This window comes from Etheostoma cragini, chromosome 14 (genome assembly GCF_013103735.1).
Source record: "Etheostoma cragini isolate CJK2018 chromosome 14, CSU_Ecrag_1.0, whole genome shotgun sequence".
NCBI lineage: Eukaryota > Metazoa > Chordata > Actinopteri > Perciformes > Percidae > Etheostoma > Etheostoma cragini.
In genome coordinates this window covers 17,340,072-17,359,198 of record NC_048420.1, presented here as the reverse complement: position 1 = coordinate 17,359,198, position 19,127 = coordinate 17,340,072, and the positions used below count along the sequence as shown (strand labels likewise).

At 40.1% G+C, this 19,127-nt stretch overlaps 1 protein-coding gene across 4 annotated transcripts in view; it reads right to left on the bottom strand.

Annotated features, from left to right (window-relative positions):
- The window catches only part of LOC117956907 (TGF-beta receptor type-2-like), a 31,074-nt gene extending 15,079 nt beyond the window's left edge, over positions 1-15,995 (bottom strand). Inside the window, exons 1-3 of one of the 4 annotated variants that reach the window (XM_034892230.1) lie at positions 15,977-15,995; positions 3,062-3,203; positions 1,766-1,956 (exon numbers count right to left, since the gene is read on the bottom strand). In XM_034892230.1, coding sequence (XP_034748121.1) covers positions 1,766-1,956; positions 3,062-3,192 — 322 coding nt within the window. In that variant the 5' untranslated portion in view covers positions 3,193-3,203; positions 15,977-15,995. The other 3 variants (XM_034892231.1, XM_034892229.1, XM_034892232.1) reach the window with 3 other exon arrangements.
- Between the last annotated feature and the right edge of the window lie 3,132 nt (positions 15,996-19,127).

Here is a 19,127-nt window from a genome sequence, read left to right as displayed (position 1 = left end):
CAACAAAACAAAGCTCAGCAGGAGTCTTGTCAGCTGAGATTCCAGAAAAGCATTGCTCCCAACCAAGAAATAGCCTGACACATCAAAGTTTCTATTTTTGTGCAGACTAAACAGGTATAACTTTAGAGGTACTCGTAGATGGACTCTGTTACCTCTGAACAGAGTCAGGCTTGGTATTTTCCCCCTTTTCCAGTCTTTATGCTAAGCTAAGCTAACCTCCTCCTAGTGCTGGCTTCATATTTCATGAACCGAAATGAGTGGTACCCATTCTCTCATCTTATTAAACCTTTTGAAGCTTTACCTGGTAGATCATTTCATATATTCGATAACATGTGCTTACTGTTCTCAAGTTAGGTCTCTTTCTGAATTCTTCTTGCCATTTCTAAGCATTTTTTTTAAATGTGTTTCTGATAACCAGGTTTTAACATGGTTAAAAACACCCTTAGGTCAATTGTCAGGGCTGCAGTATAATGTGGGTATACCGTTACTATGGCAACTCTGAGGTATTTCAGCTGGTATGAGACAAACAACTTAGTATTTCCTGTAACTAAGGCAATGGCTTTCCTAAATGTATCCTTCAGTTGTGGAAAAAATACCTCAAGTGAAAGCTCAATCAGAAAAAATGCTTCATGCTTCCAAAAAAGATTCACCCAAATTTACTGGCATTGTTGCAATGTGACTTTTAGCTGGAGTTCCTTCATTACCACACAGTCCCAAGTTACAGACAGTGCACAGGCATTCTTAACAGTAAGCAGATATATTTCCATTACGTGGTTTGCACTGAGCAGATGCTTTCAATTTGTCTCTCTGTGCAGAGCCAGGTCCCAGAAATGTATCTCCGTGTTGTTACTGCCTGGATGCTGTAGTCAAAATACATCTGATTCCAGAGCCAATGTTGTAACTGGAGTCTACAAGCTAATGTCTTCAAAAGCTGTTTGCAATCATGTATCTGGAGGGCATTACAGTGCACACGTGTTAGCATTCATTCATGACGCTTTACATGACAAGCTGATAGAAACTAGCATAATAATATAAGGCCGACGGGGACAATGGCATTACAATGTTATGTGGCACAGATGTAAACACTCATTTTAACATGCATAAAACAGTATTCCTGCACTATTGCGCCACTGTGAATGTCTGCAAGTGGGATGGACTGATAAGGAATGTGTGTAACTTTGAAATACTTAAAGAAGTAGGAGTCAAAATTGTGGGAAAAACATTTGTGCTTTTTTTGGGCCGAGTTTTAGATAAGAAAATCAATACCCCTCACGTCGGTCTTTTCAGTGTATGGCTACAGCCAGCAGCCAATTAACTTAAAGACGGGAAACAGCTAACCTGACTGTAACAAAGTCAGAGTTCTTGTCTTCTACTGCTACAGATTTTGTTATCTTGGACAGAGCAAAGCTAGCTGTTTCACATGCTTCAGTCTTCATGCTACATTAAGTTGCTGTAGCTCCATATTTAACGTACAAACTTGATAGTATTAATCATCTCATCTAACTCTCTGAAGCAAAGCCAATAAAAGTGTTTCTAGATTTGTTGATCTATTCCTTTCATTTTTAGGAATACAAAAATAATTCTCATCCCATTTTAAGAATCATTTGGTATTTCCAGCGCACGATGGATGCATCTTATGAAATCCATATTGTTTTTTTAAAAGGGCACACATCTATAAAAAATACATTGGTGGAAGAAGCTCACTAAGCTCAAGAGAGGGTGAAAATACAGGATGAGAAGGCAAAGTAACTTTGTCCTAACTTACAGGAGTTAAAGAAGATGTGCTCATTGCACTCATCCTCAGAGCAGGAACAGATAAAGAACTGCGAGCCCATGTCCTTTCTTTCTTTCATCTCACACTTGGTGTTGTTGTAATCCTCCAGGGACAGGCCATACAGCGTCTGAGATCGGTTGTGGCAAACTGTTTCAAAGGTGATATTGTCATCTTTCTTCCTCCTTGGAAAGAGAAACCACACATAAAAGATACTGCCGTTTACTGGATTAAGTTTGATTTGTAATATTGGCTTACTCTTTTGCAGTGAAGTCCCCTTATCAGAGATGTGTATTATCATGTAACAAGACAATGATGCCAGGTCTGCAGCTGTGCAAATGATGCAATTTTAATAAACTGTAAATGGCACATCTGTCTCTTTCAGCAGTCCTCAGTCTTTTCAGCATTATGTAAATGACTTCAATACAGAGGTCACCATTAAAAACAGCGAGATTTTGAAATGTCATTACAAACAGGAAACAAGGAAAACCCTGAACCTGCAAACCTATTCAGATTTAAATGTTGCTTCCCTTCTGGCAGCATTGGCCGTGCAGGACAATTTTAAAGAGGGGCTGCTGTGCATGGGCCGCTAGCGCTGACCTCAGCAATGTTGCAGGCATGAGCTAATATAATGAGAAACAGCAGCACAGCCTTAAGCTTTTGACAAACACAAATCTGTGTCCTGCTGTTTCTCCCGTTCAAAGTCAGATTTGATGCTAACGAATGTTTAGGCACTCACATGCATTCATGATGCACCCAACTGTCTTCACACGAATGCTGACTGACAAAGTGTTCAAAGGAAAAGGTCATTTAAAGGAATACATTTTAGGACTTACGGGAGGAAATGATGTACAACCTGATTAAAAAAAAGACTATCCATGGTGCACTCATTTCCCTACTTCTTTGTTAACTCCGCCAAGGAGGTTATGTTTTTCGGTTTGGTTTGTTTTTTGTCAGCAGGATTATGGAAAAAAACAACTGGCCCGATTTTCATGATACGTAGTGGAAGGGTGTAGCATGGGCTAAGGAAGAACCCATTAAATTGTGAAGCAGATCCGAATCACGGGGCGGATACACCAATTATTTTTCACTTCAGTTAATACTGCGAGATAGGGCAATTGGGATGGCAGAGGCCTGCTGCTCTGAGTGCCCTCCTAGTTTGTACATGTAGTAATACTTAAGAGGTTAATGTAATGAAAAATGCTCTTTAAACTTTAAATATACTGAAGCAGTTTGCATCATAACCCTGGCTTTTATTCATGGAAAAAAGTGCATTTAGAGGCCACTTACCAGATACTGACACACACATCATCGTCATGGGGGCAGATGGACGTGATTTCACACTCCACCTTGCAGCTCCCTTTACCTGTGCAGCTGGTGGCCCGCACATCACAGAACTTGCACAGGCTCCGTGGCTTCATTATAGAGGCTTCTAGAAAAGCAGAAGAGAAAAGACAGTGAGTTGGGTTTACAAAAAAGATTAAGTCTACTCTGTAAAAACAGACTCAAGCACTTTTATATGTACAATTGGGTTGACTAAGCAGAAGTCAGCATGAAAATGACAGACTATTTAGAATTTTTAAACACTTGCATGATGATCAAACATATGAGTGTACATGCTATTTATAAGCATGAAAAGCAACACAAACTTCAAATCTAATTAAAGGGTGAGAGTCTTTTGGAATTTACCAATGAGTAGAAGCAGATATTCAACATAACCAAAAAAAAATTCAAACTATTTGATCCTAGAGGGGTGGACAGATTTCCGTGCAAAGTCGGAAAAATAAGAGCGGCACGCAGTGGCATCTACCCCCTTTGGTCTTGTTCAGACTTGACTTTTCCAGCAGGCAGACCCATATCAGTGAGACAGACAGGATTGTGTGATGAGTGCCTGTGGGTTTGATAATTATCTGAGGAGACAACTGCCAGACAGGCAAGGACAACAAACAAAAGGAAACACGGATGCACCTCCTCACTCAGGAGTCTCTAATTTGTCAAGCCGATCAGTCGGCTCCCCATCTAGAAAGGTGTCGTGCAAACTCTGTTCACGCATATTAAAAACAGGGAGGACAACATTATGTATCACTGTCTATAAATGTTTAAAGAGAGAAAGAAGTGTGTGTGTGTGTGTGTGCGTACTTGTTGGTGTTCGTATTCATACAGAAATGATCCGTCTGCAATTTGTCCTTGCATAGAGAGGTTGTTATTGATCAAATTCAGCCAGGCAGCATGCCACTATTTGGCACAGAAAGGAGAGATAGAGCGGAAGGTGAATAATTTCTCCTGTGTTTTCCGATTTTACTTTTTGTAAAAGGGAGTACTCCCGACCACATATTAAGTATGAGTAGAAAGTGGATCTTGTGGCTGTCAGAGTTGGACATGACCCTACCAGAGGATATTCCAAAATGTCAATCAATCTAGCATCTGTGGTTAAAATATTGTAGGGAAAAAAAACGTGTCTCACATGAGGTTGTTAGAACATGATGAGATTGTACAAGTGTACACACATTGTGGACTCAAGTGGTATGATGATGTTAGGCAAATCCCTGTGAGTCAATTGAGTAAACAGAGAGGGTGAGGTTGAATGAGATATGATGAAGACTGTACTCTCTTAAGAGTTTGCGTTGAAAAATAATACACACTGAAAGTTAAACTGATAAACAGGAAGAGAAAAAGCGTGCAACAGCACTGCTACAGTAATACAACAAAACCACACTTTGACTGTGTGCTGATTCCACGTGCACAGGAAGTTGAACCTGTTCCTTGCATCAGAAAATGCAGCTTAAACAAATCAATAGAGAAAGGGGGTTCATTTCTACCTTCATACTGGGGTTTACAGATGACCTCCGTAAGAACCATTGTAAACAAACGTGTGATGCATCTGAAGCAGTAGCCAGTTGTCTGAAGATGGCACTGACAAGACTAACATGACCACAACGTGAGATGTTTTCAACAAGGAAGTGCAAGTGAAACCAGACTTTTTGACAGGAGACGGTGAAGAAGTCGGTTCAGTATCCATTCGCCTCAAACTTCACACTAACTTGAGGAAAAGGTGCTGTGCAAGAGTGCTTGTGTTCTTTTAACCATACACAAAAAGCCCACTGTGTTATTTCACCCAATCTGCAGGGTGGGGTTGGACATCCAGCTGGCAGCAGCAGAACTAATGCACAACCTGCAGCATGAAAGAGCAGCAAATCTAGAGCGATAGGCCCATGTGTCAATCATGGCATCCTGATACTTTCACAGGAAGCTAGCAGGATATTTAAGATGGGCATTGCTTTCTGGCCTAGTTATAACTAAGAGACTCCCCCACACACACACAAAAACATCCAAATATTACACTTGAACTCCAGACTTAACTACTTGACAGAGCAATTTAAAACTATGCCTAGTAGGTTGGTGAGGTGTTTTGAAGTAAATCAGCACTGAGGGGATAGTCCATGCTTGAGTGCGAGTGGTGGGAAGGTGGTTGAGCCGAGTAATTATATCATTAGAGCAACTCATCTCAAAGAGCATGCCATTTAAACCCAGGAGGCGGGCTATGGAAGGGATGAATGGTAGTAATTGTCACCCAGGGCTACATAATTGCAGAGAGGGGGAAAGAGGATTAGGAGCAGCCAAAGCCATTTGGTGCCGCTGGGACTAAGTTTGAGACAGATGAAGGTAAAACATTGTCTTCCTCAGGGGGGCAGCTAGACCTGTTAGCATTGTGGCTGCACATCAAAGATGGAGATACACTTTGAACTTTAAAGGCTGCGACTTACAACAGAGAATGTTCTCCCAAAAGCTAATAGCATTCACAGTTAGCCCACTAGGTTAGCCGAGTAAACTGAAATTGAGTTTCAGGAAGACATAGGAATAGGTACAGTGTTAGCAAAAGACAAAAGCTTGTTAAATAAATGAAGCATTTAAGGCTCAATAACCTGCGCACTTGGGGAGTTTCTGCTGTCTTTAATACATTTACTTGACTTAATATAGGCAAATGTAAAGCGACGTAATAATGTAGCCTACTACAGGAACATGTTAAACACAAGCAGAAACAATGTGTATAGTTTGTTATACTTTCCTAAAAGAAGGCAATTTGTCACTTTGTGGCGCTCGCTAGCTTTTCGTTCAAGTTGCAGCCGGAATAAGACGCAACCACAGCTTTTGTCAACTTTTCTCGAAGTAAGCTAAAAAGTTTAACTCACCCGCCTCCTCGAGCGGAATACTACCAAAGAGTATCGCTCCACACCAAAAAGCGGAAAACCAAAGTAGTTCCATTTAGAGACGGACTATACACTCCCCTCTCTCATTAATTAGGCTAACCGATGCCTTGACACCGGGTTAATATCCAGACTCCGTAGACTTTCTTCGGTCCGCCTGTTGCTTCCCCGAAACGCCTTAACAGCTCCGAGTAGAAGGAGCAGAGTAAACACACCAGGCAGGAGTTGCCCTATATGACTCACACAGTATGCACTTTTCATGAAACAGGAAATTTTCAGAGGGGTTGGACTGTTTTTTTTTTCTTCTCTAACTTCTCAGTCAGTGCTCATGTGGCTCTTGAAGTCTTGAACCATGTCGTTAAGGAGAGGCTGAAACCCAGCAAAGCAACTTTGACAAGACTTGAAATGACATGCTCTTAAACAGAAGTTTCCTCTATAGGCTACAAGCAAAACGCAAACAGCCTGATTTACTTCGAAGTAGTCACATCTTTCAGATGTTATTTAGAGCTGTCAACTCTCAACAGAAAACTGCTGGGTTCTGGTCATATTTAATTTACACTTTACATTCTAAACTCATTTAGGTGTCCATTCCAAGTTGCTAAATTAAATTAATCTGCTTTTCTGGAGAGGTTCCAGGCTCACAGTTAATCAAAGATGATATAACAAGTGGCAAGAGTCACTCCATATCTCTCATGTTGTTTCTTACTGAAGACAAGGAGGTTAAGTCCATTACAGCGACCATAAATCACCCGACTATTGCAAGGGCTCAGCCGACATGTATTTTTGTTCTGCATACTCGAGCCGTGATGTCAAGTTTCAGTCCTGACCCTGTGACCCCAGAGCTTATAACTCTCCCCACTGGATGCCTACTCCTTCTTACATCACTGGCTCACTGAGCTTTATTAACACCTCTTGTATTTTGTCAAATATATATAGTAGAGAAAGACACATTCAAAAGCTAGCTTGCCTGAGACTCTTCACGTTTTTACGTGGTCTTCAGTATCAAAATAATAAGTAATCCGGTGATAGTTGGCTGTACATGGGTACATTTTAAACGTAAACTGATAATAGCTAATTTGGTATACTCTGAATGGTGCCAATTTGCTAAAATCTAAAAAAAAAACAGGCCTAAAAAACCTTTAAAAACCATGCTTTTCACTGACCCTATTTTACTTTTGGCTCTGAGTGGGTGTGCATTTGTTTGTACAAGCCTGCATGCTAGGCAGCCGTTGAGCACTGCAAGATGGAGTCCAAGTAACAAGGTGGAGATCCGACAGCGCTGTGAGTCCAAAACGGCCATTCCCCACTGCCCTTAACACATGTCGCTCCCAGAGGGTCACAACATCCTGCTCACTGACCACAACACTCAAACAATTCCTTTCTAACGTCACTTTATCTGCTTCATTTCAACAGGAAATACACTCCTGTGTGCCCGGGCTTATTTTAACATGATCTTTTTTGTGTTACTTCATGTGTCTTTCTCTGCTACTTTTAGCGTCGCCCCTGCACAAGTTTCATAGTGGTACTGTGCCTTTGAACATTTTTTCCCTCCCACCACATTGCACAAACAGAGATAAACAAGCAGCAGGCAAACATCCTGAGTGGTATTACTGTATGCTCAATAGCAGGTGCGTGGCGTTCCTGTAAACGGCTTTGGTCAATTTGAAAGGTAAACAATAACCTGATGACAAATCTTTGGACGCATGCCTTAAGATATCTGCAGTGGCAAACACGGGCTGTCTGCAACACATTACAAAGAAGATGTCAAACTCTTTGCACCTTTCTCTGCATTTCTGTAGGTAGCAAAGGGAAACACAACTGCAGTGTCTCTCCCACACACAAATTATATGCACATATTGTATGCACATTTCTTATAAGATCTCTCCCCCGCACTGAGTGCGAATTCGAGGTATGCTACAAAAGGAGAGGGCACACAGGAATATAGAATTATCAGTTAGTACTAAGCCGAGGCACGGCAAGTATTGCAAAGTTAGAAAGAGGCTGATTTGTTGTTAGAAAAAGTGAATGTATGGCTCTTCCTGTAAAAAAGATATTTGATATTTATACAGAAGTTCCACTTGGATTTTAAATATATTATACAATAAGTTGACCAGGTTTGATTTTCAAGCCTTTGAGAGTGTTCCTGTGTATTTCAAATTTTGTGTTAAATTCTAGTCAGAAAGAAGAGTACTGTTTTAAGTTGCACAATGCTACGGTCTTTCAATGTGAGGTTGGTTGAGAAATTCTGAGCTTCAGATTTCACATGAGAAGTGCAAAAACTAAATCAGGTAGCAGGTTTCTTCAGGTTATATTGCATCATTGCAGATTTAATGTTTCTGTTCTACATTTTTTCAAAATCTGTTGCGAAAGTCAAAGGAGATAGGAAAACAAACATCTCAAAAAATATGAAAGCTCTTCTTTTCCACAAGTAGGATCCTGGTATTAGGTGCACAAGGTTAGGAAGTATCAGCTGGCTGAACATTTGAAAGTTGATATTTATGAGGTTTACTCTTAAAATAAGGTAAAATATGATTATCCAGTTTTTCAGCAAAGTAAAAAGTGTCTTAAATTTGTCGGTCTAATCCCTTGCTGTGTCCCCTGGTATTTGATTTTAGCCACTGTCATCAACCGAAGAAGTCTGCCTCTTCAGTTCACCTTAGAGGCTACTGATTTAGAAATATACCTTGTACCCTTTTGGGTATTTTCAATAGTTACCTGAACATATCCTTAACTCAGGATCATGGATTTGCTGATGATTGCTCCACTGGCTGTAAAAGCAAGCAAGCGGCTGGATCACTGTCAGCCACCTCACGCCATCTGTCTTTGTAAACCACTTTCAATCAAGACTTTGTTACAGGATAAACAATACACAATGACGTCTCATGCCAAAGGAAAACATCTTTAAACACCGCCCTTGAGGACCGCAAGCTCGGGCATGTGTGTTTGCACAGCAGAGAGAAATGTAATGCAAGAAATGTAACTTGCAAATTGCTCGTGAGAATATAGCGACACAAAACAATTATGTTATTTCATCATCAGTCCTTTCTTCGGTTACATTGCACATGATTAAGGGACATCTGGTAAGGATGCCACTTGGGCGCCTCTCTAGGGAGGTGTTCCAGGCATGTCCAGCTGGGAGGAGGCCTCGGGGAAGACCCAGGACTAGGTGGAGAGATTACATCTCCAACCTGGCCTGGGAACGCCTCGGTATCCCCCAGTCGGAGCTGGTTGATGTGGCTCGGGAAAGGGAAGTATGGGGCCCCCTACTGGAGCTGCTGCCCCCGCGACCCGATACCGGATAAGTGGATGAAGATGGATGGATGGATGATTAAGGGACCGGCCTACGCAACTGGAATATGAATTTTTTTTTTTTTTTTGGAGGGACAGTGTTTTTTTATCACTTAACAGTGCTTCTTATTGGATGTCAATCTGTCAGGTGAATGTGCCTCAGCTTTGGTCTCTACAATCCTTCAGATCCTACTTCCACTCCAGAGAGTGATACTGTCATCTCTGACAGTATCACAGTAATGATTGACACATTGAGTGTAGAGAGGTGGTCGGGGTGATGGGTGATGGGTGGGCGTTAACACAATACTTTCAAGCCAGGGAGCTGAGTTTGCTTCCTGGGGGAAACATAAAACTTTCACCCAGGAAATGCATGTTCCTTGGGAGTGTTTTAATATAAACCACAATGTTTTTCTAAACCTAACTAGCCATTTTGGTGCCTGAAACTTATCTGTAGAGGTGCATCTATCTATCTATCTACCTACCTATCTCATTCCAAGAGCCATTACATAAAATCCATAATATTTAAATTACCATGAGCATTCATCTCACAACTGCAACTCATGAGAGACTATTACTAATATAACATGCATATAAACTCATTTGAATCCTTTTAAACCCACAGGCATGAGCAGGAACCCAGTCCGTGTACGGTAACACAACCTCTTGCTTTTAAGTTCAATGCACACACATTGCAACTAATTCTGCCAAAAAGCAAAGAACTGAGGAATACTGACTCAACATGTGGGTTTGTGTGCACACTTGCACAATAACACACACACACACACAAAGTGCGTCTCACTATCTTTGTGGGGACCCGCCATTGACATAATGCATTCCCTAGCCCCTTACTCTAACCTTAACCATCACAACTAAATGCTTAACCTTAACCCTTGCCCTCACCCTAACTATAACCTAATTCTAACCCTAATCCTAAAAACAAGTCTTAACCCTCAAACAGCCCTATAAAGTTGCCCAAGTAAACTGGACAAACAGCCCTTTAAAATTGCCTAAGCACACTGGACTCCCGGTTTATGGACCCTCTCTCTCTGTCTTCTCCCACCGCTTTTGTCTCACAAGTTTTGTCTCCCAGACCCTGTGAAGGAAGGGAAAGTTTATCTTAAACACTCCAAAGGTTACAACCTTTGGTATCACAACATGGTTAGGTCCATTGTTCTCTTGCAAAACATCGATAGGTGTCCTAAACTGTGCCAAAGCTGGTTTTAGAAAGAGAACAGTTTGCAGGGGGGGAGCAGACATGTGAGCAAATGCTTCATCACGTGACTCCATTTCTCTGTGTTACAGGCAACATCCTGTTTCTCTGTGTGGTTCATGCGTGGAGATGAAGTAACAGACCTAATGTCATATGACATACTCTTATCCTCTGTACACACTACGGGGTTGACTTGTTTACGCATTGCATATTGACCATACTGTATAGGACCTAAACCTCTTGCTAAAAATGTATTATTCAGGCATTTTGTGAAGCTGATTGAAAATAAATTGTATCATGTGTAAAACATATAAGGCATACATTGTGAATCTGTAAGCAACCCCTCATGTTCTAAAAGACCAAAACGTAGCAAAAAGAGGACGGGAAACAATCAGAAAACAAACAGGTTAGAAAAAGTTTTCTTCTGATAATGCTTGAAACCCATCTCTTTCCTTAGAGCATAATGCCACACACTTCTGTGGTGAGAGAGAAGATGATGAAGATGATGGTCATGCAATTCACCAAACCTTGATTACAGGGAATGGACTATTTCAGCAAAGACTGGGATGATTTAGCTGCCCTGTCTTTGATTAAATGCTTCAATATGTAAGTCACTCAAGTGGCTGAAGATACAGTTACACACAAACACAATCAAAGTGTCTTCTGCTGTGAGTGAGTGAATGCTGTATATCAAAGAATTTCATGCATACTGAAAAGAAAACGTAATACATGCAATCCCTGCCTTAATGAAAACCATGTGCATTCTCATACTTTACGTTTACTTTACTGTTCAGCATAGCAACATTCAGTGAGGGGAAATAACTGTACTAAGTAATTACTGTATGTAAGTACATTTGAGGTTCTTTGGTAAAGCATTTCAATGTAATAACATGCTTATAGTTCTACCTCGCTACATTTGAAGAAAAATGTTATACAGTACTTTCATATTTTAACTTGACCGCTATAGTTACAAGTTATTTAAATTGTATTTCACAGAAATTATACAACAAAGCCTATACAATTTGACTTGTTATGTCATATTTTTTTTGTTTTGGTTTAAACAATCCTAACGCAGTGGTTCCCAACTTTTTTTCTATTTGTTTTTCTAATAGTTTTCAGACTTGTTGTTTCATTCATAAAACTGATTAAGAGCACTGGTCACAGAGGTTGAGAGGTCACTAAGGTGTGGCCTACTAAGTAGTTTACTATTTCTGAGAGAGGACCAAATGTTATATCTTTTACTAAAGTTACGTACTTTTTACTTTAAAATTAGATATAGGATTTTAGTTAATGTGTACATTTGGACAACCTTAAAGGAGACAAAACCTTGAAACCACCCCCTGAAATCTTTGGCACTCCCTTGAAGGGTCCTGGACCCCAGGTTGGGAACTACTGCTAAAGAATGTAATGGTTCAAGTCAGTTCCAATTGTCTCAATAAAATCCTGTTTACATTTTTTTGCTTTGGAAATAATTATCAAATAACATACTTTATATATTGATATAACACTGTGATTGGGGGCATTCTGAATAAATAAAAGTACTTTTGTTACTTCACAATGCACTCATCAATACTTTCATATAGTAAAAGTGTCAAATGCTAATTATTATCTGACTGCAGTTCCACTCAACTACGGGATGTTTTCAGCTCTTTCATAGTTCTGGCCTGCAACCATACTGTACTTTACAGTAATGTACTTGACTATTTCTCTCATCATCCAGCCACGGCTGTCAGCTGTCTTTAACCCACAAAACAAAAACCTGACATAAACTGATTGCAGCAGCATCAAACCGCAGAAAGACAACGTTTTTGACTAGCTGGTGAACATTTAGCTGTAAAGAGCCATTGGCAAACAAACCTAAGCAGTAGTAAATACTTCTGAATGCTTCCTTCATCAACGGTAACAGCCCTTTTTTTTCAGTCACTTTGACGTGTCTCAGTAGTAAAGGTCAGGTGTAGATTAAAAAAAATAAAAAAATCATGGCTGTATTTCTTAAGCTTCCGTAGTTTTAGGGTCCTGGTTTTGTGCATGTTGGCTAGGTGTCACACTGTTATAACACACTGAGACATTTAACTAGTAATATCTGTGTTTTCCCCACTATGACAATTTCAAAATGTCTGCTGTGAAAAAGCTCTGAAAAAGGCCTGTTCCTTTTCCCAATATTGTCTATATATAAGAGTACTGTACATGTTGCGATAAGATAACATGTAATAAGGGTACACTTCTGTAGCTTATACTGCCCTCAACTTGGTAAATGCAAGGCCAACATCAGACTTTAGAACTGAAACTGTCAGTGGTTCACTGGAGGTTGTAATACGCAAACAGCATCCACTGATTAACAGTCGGCACATTGTGGGATGCAGCTCGGAGATGGAGGGGATGGGTGTGTGCAAAGAAAAGCCAAAATCTTAATGACATGCAAACAGGCCGCACTCCAAATACGTTCAGTGAGCGAACCCAGTGATCATGGTTCCCCGCCAAACCCACTTGTAATAAACATTCAACATCAGAGTGTTTGAAGGGCAAGTCCTCGCTGGTCTCTGCAGCCGCATGCGTATTTACAAACATCTGGAGATTCCCCCTGATGAGACCAAAGATTTTTCTGTGTACTTCCCATGGGAAAGGCTGCGCCGACATGGAGATGAAACAACATTCCAAACAATATATTAATGTCACATCGCTACTCAGAGCGACCACATTGGAGTCGCGGGGTCTCTTGAGGGGTTGGTACACAAAGATAAAAGCACATAAATGGACGATATTAAAACATAATTTAAAAATATCATAGACAACGTTCCACTAATAAATTGCTTTTCTGACATTTATCCTTTTCTTTGAAATCAAATATTGTCCAGTCAAAGTGCCTTGTGCATGGACATGGTGCATTTTCATTATGTATTTATTACATAACTAATAAATACAGTGGTTATCTGAAGGACCTCAACGTTATTTGCAGTTTTATTGATTATATTTTCTCATTCTCTTAAACTGATGAATGGAGCAGTGACTGAATCATTATAGATTAAATGTAAATTTCCCAACTCAGATGCTGTTTGAGTAGTTTTTTTTTACTCTACCATCAATAAAAACGACTTTAAGGGATTTAAGGATATTATATTTCATAAAATGATTGACTCTTTAAAAAAAAAAAAATCATACAACTCATCCTGTACATTTGTTTTTATTTCACCTTTTTTTTTACAGGCAGGTCTTTAAGAACAGGATCTTATTTACAATGGGGCAGCCTGCAGCCTTAATGAGCTTTACATCAATTTCCTACACTGCTGTGGGTTTAAGTCCACCTCAAGGCTCCCCTGCCCATCTTTTTTGTCACTCCATTCCCTATTGTCCCGTATGCACACACACCTTTAAATAACTCAGTTAAGATGAAATGTATTGCAACTAAACTGAACTCCACTCAGCTAACCACTCGTCAGCTATCATTGATCTCAGGCAAACAAATGTACAGTTTGAGCTATTAAATAAACATGCACTCCATAATGATGGCAACTTAACCAGCTCCCCTTTAACATTTCCTCTGACTGCAGTGCTCAGTGCTTGGGGCCAGTGGGTACATGTTGGGTGTGCCAGCACAGGAAGAAGCCACAGCCACGTGGTAAAAAATGCCAGACAATAGAGGAACCATATACTCCGTGTTTATGTGTGTGAGAGAGAGAATGAGAAAGAGAGATTGACAGAGATGAGAAAATGCATGCAGTGTGGAAATCCTGGTAACCCTTTACGTTCACTCCCCCTAAATGATAACACACTATGATGTTGTTGTAAGCATAAGGACTCAAATATTTATTAAAGGAATACTTTAATGTGCTTATTCACTTTCTTTGTTGAATGAGCACATTGGCACCCTCATGTCTGTACAGTAAAAATGAAGCTACAGCCGGCGTACACTTAGCTTGGCAAAAAGACAGGAAACAGAGTGAAGCTCACCTGGCTCCGTCCAAAGTTTTTTTTTTTTTTTTATTGCCTACCATCAGCGCTGAAGTTTACTAAATAACATGTTATTTCTCATTTATTTAATCTGAATAGAAAAACAAGTTTAAGAACAAACAGACTGAACCATGCCTAGAAATCACAATTGCATATTATTAAAGTGTCCTGTAATAACTATGTTAGGATTTGACAATATAAATACAATTGAAATTACAACTGTGTTATATTATGTTGTAAGTCTTCACATGAGGAGTTATCGACAAATTAATTAATGTACACATAACAATGTCATATTTACACTGACATTACAGTGTGTTATAAAGAATCCATTAATTGTTTATAGTGGGCGTGGGAAGGAGTTAAAATAAAGTGTTACTGAAATTCTTTATATCCCAGTGTTAATGCAAGATATTCAGGAAAGTGCTCCAAATGTGTTTAATATCGCTAACCAAAACTAGGCACTCAGCCAACATGTTCATTCTCTTGGCCCAGCATGAAATATGCCAAACATTTTAAGATGCAGCTGAAAAGCATTGCTGTGACGTCAATAATCCAAATGGATTTAATTTAACGCCTCATTCCATAAGCTTTTCCTCAGCCGGTGCAGTCATTTTCCCTCGCTGGTTTGTAAATTTACCGTGACTGTGAACATGCATTTATTTTCAGCCACTCTATGGAAGTTGAGGCAAAATTCAGCTCTTGTGGATGACTTTGATCATAGAAAACCTGCGTGCAATTTCTTCCTTTTAAACAAACTGTGCATGACATAAAGTGAGATTGGATCTCTATAGGTTCCCTTGTAGCCAGTACAACAACACAGCATGCAAATGACAAGAACATTACATCTCTCCTCCTCTAATAGAGCCATTATAGGCTTTATGCAGTATATCCACTGCATTGCACCTCCACACAGTGCAGCAAACAAACAATCAGAACAAGCCGCTGATGGAATATCGTAAAACTTTCTCCACTGAATACAAACTGCACAAATGTACAGATGCAAAGGCTGAATACTGATATCTGTCTTCTATAAACTTGTGCCAGATTAAATGATTTTTCCAGTTGGACAAAGGCATCAGTTTCACATTTAATCATCAGATCTAATGAAGTTCACTCTTACTTTTGGAGCCAACCACCTCTTTTTCTGTGCCAGATCCCAGTGTGCTTATCCAAACAGAGTGACTGCCAGCTTTTTCGCCGCAAGGAATTTCATTGCAGAGCGCTCCCACCACCTCTCCTGACACCGGGATGATTTAGGTGTTTCAGGAAATCAGTCGGATGCAGTCATGAGACACTAGAGCTTTTATTTATTCATTTCTTTTTTGTTGCTGCTGGAATTTCCTCATGAAATCTCAATGTTTTTTTTTTCAGATGGGACTCTCCCTGAAAACATGGCCAAGTTATTAAGTAGTTTCAACCAAAATCTCATCTTAAATTTATTGGTATCAAGTGTATCATATTGTTCCAGCGATTTAAAAAAGGCCAGAAACAACTCAAAAGCAAAGCAGAGATGCAGTGTTTGACACAATATATTCAGAGAACCAAACTTACCTGGTCATTTGTCTTTAGCTTAAGAATCCCATCTTTCCTGTTCAGTTTTGCAGCGGGTCGCATCGGTGGATGAGGAATACAGAGGAAAGAAAGAGATTGTTTACCACATAAAAAAAATAGGTCTTACAACATAATCAGCTGCTTCATGCACAATACCAACACTGTGTGTGATGTGTTGGTCTTTGTTGTCACAGATAGCAGAGCTTGTCTTTTCTTTGTTTAACTGCTCTCTCATGGTCTTTTCTGTATCTCGCCTTTTAAGATCAGAACTTCTTGAAGTGCTTTAAATGTTTCATATGGGTGTTCAAATTTGGCTTGTTAAACAAGAAAGAATACTCATGAGGTTCTTTTTTGCTTTAAATGCTAGATTAAGAAATCCATGGCTGGAAGTCAAAGCTGCCAATATTTTACATTGAATTTGCAACATTTATATGTCTCTTTAAGGCAGCCGAGCAGACAGGCCGTCAGCCATAGCAGAGGAAGGTTTCCTTAAATGCGCTTTCAGTGTGCTAAGATTACATTCTGGGTGGGAGTAGGCAGAGCAACCCACAGAAATCCATTCAGGACCATACATTCTGGCATAATGTGTTCCACATAAAAGGCCATTTCCTCCACAGCAGCCCATTTTCATGCTGGCCCTGTCCTAAAAATCTGCAGAGGAAATGGACCACACTGCGTCTATTTCAAGAACTGCCTTCGTGGTCCAGGCTCATTAAAATGCATTACCGTTATGGCTCAACTTATACCTCAAGTTGCTGCCTAAGCTCTTTTGTTTTAAGTGCAGCTGTTAGTTGAGGGGAATTTTTCCTTCGCTGCGGAATGACGGTAACCTCGACACATGGAGACATTGTTAGAGGCACATGAGGTGAAACGGTTTCCAATCTGATAATGGTTACAGCAAACAAAGAGCGTGTGTTTACATGCGTTATACAATTTGGCTTTATCGTGTGGAGATTTTCCGACGGACTTGACCACTTCTGCATTATCTGACCACTGGCCAGACCACAGAAACAATGATAGTAGTGGCTGTATGTTGGAGGATTGTTGTGTTGTAGTCACAGGAAAAACGTTGCTGCTGCTGCTGCTGCTTCTACTTCTGGCTGTTTCTGTCCAGAGGAAAGAGTGTGGTCACCTGAAATGAGCCACAAAATTACAGCTCACGTTCAGGCCCTGGATTTTTCAAGTGGGCCTATTGTGTCTGAGACATTTTATGTGTGCTGGAATAGGAAAGGCATAGCAAAAGAAGTATGTAAAATATGTTGAAAAAATAGTTTGCATGACTATAAATTATATCAGTTACACATAAAGGGACATGGTACTGACTGCCAGCTGTAAGACTACACATAGGCAATCTGAAGAGTCTGAGACCGGTTTTTAAAATGTCAAAAATCAGGACCAGCACTTCTAAACAAAATGTCTACAGATAAATATTTTTAAATTATGAACTCACATCCGGAAATCTTTTGTTGGGCCAATGCATTTTTTTGGAATCCACTTTCTGAGTTTCAACGCTCAAATGCTCGGTGGATGTTCTTTGGCTTTGTAGGTGAGTACAGATGAGATGAAATTTACTACTGTTAGATAGACAGAAAATAAGATACGGAGTGGTACATTATCTCAGGAAGTGTGCTGTCACTGTGGAGCATGGTTATTGTTAAAGCATCAGTATGCTCCAAAATTAGCACGTGCCAGATAGTCTGAAACCTCCTCCACACACACTTTTCTGTTGGAAAATAAATGTGTTATGAGAATGACTGGCTCTTTATTTTGCATCTAGGCTATGGTCACTGTGTAACAGAAAGTGTGCTCATGTGATTCTTTAAGAAAACACTAATGATGAAATTGGCTGGCAGTGAGTGAGCAAGTGAGTAAGTGAGTTTGGGGCTTTCCTGGAGTTAACATTAACACTAGCTCAAGCAGAGGCCCCACAGGCAGTAAGCCCAAATGATGTTCATAAAAGAAGTTCTTGTTCAAAATAGAAAAACATTTTAGACACACTCGACTTAGAAACAGGTGTAGGTCCTCTTTCAGTCCAACAGCAGCTCAGCAAAGTCAACCCCAACACTGCTAAACATATGCAATTAACACACCTGGGCATCCAAATTGATTAATAAGCCCCACCCTCTGCCAGCCAGCCAGCCATAAGAAAGAAGATAATTTATATGCTATGAGCCTTATGATATGAAACTAATGGGCCTGCACCTAGTGATTTCTGTTACATTCATGTCCACTTAATGAAGAGATTGGCCAATTACGTAGAGACTGCAGTTAGGATTTTAACCTCTTTCTCAAGCTCTCTTTTTCAATCTTTGATCAAGCACTTCTGTCCTTTTGTGTGAATACAATAGAGTGCAGCACCATAAATGCAACTGGGGTGAGACAGTTTGAAGCTCTCCCGTCTGTACAGTAAATATGAACATCGTACACTTACTTTTTTTTATGGATTAAACAAACAAGAGTGTGTTAATTAGTGAGCTTTAGAGGTAGATTGTACCATTTGACAGAGCCATGCTACTAGTTCTCCCCTGTTTTCAGTCAATATGCTAATCTAAGCTAACTGGATGTGGCTTCATATTTAACAGACAAATATGAGGCCAGTATCTTCACTTCTAACTATAAGCAAGAAAGCAAATGAACTTATTCCTCAATGTGTAAAACTATTTCTACAAAACAACAGATGTAAAAACAAATAGTTTTCAATCATACATCAGCCTTTACTCAGCACTACCAGTGTGATTCAGTGGATTACCAGGGACCTGCTCATCCCAGGCTGTCTTCCCATCAGCAGTGACATAGAAAACCTTCAGACTGTACTTATTTGAACTTCACAAAGACACTCAAACTCATCCAGCACTCATCTTTCATCTAATGAGGCCCCTGACTCCAGATGTTCTGACCAAAGCAGCTGCCAGCTCTAGCCATCAGGCATACTGTACATAACATCTACTCTTCCCATGCCTTTCCCACCACTATTTCTATCTGTCGCTTTCAATTTATCTTGAAATTCTTCTGTAGTTTGTTGGAAAAGCAGTAAGGAATGTCCTGGCACTATAATACAGCATCATTAGCCACAGCAGAGCCCTTTGCCTTCTCACTGCCAGCTCCAGCCTCCACGTCTTAATCTTCACCACTGTGTACACTTGTTGTCCAG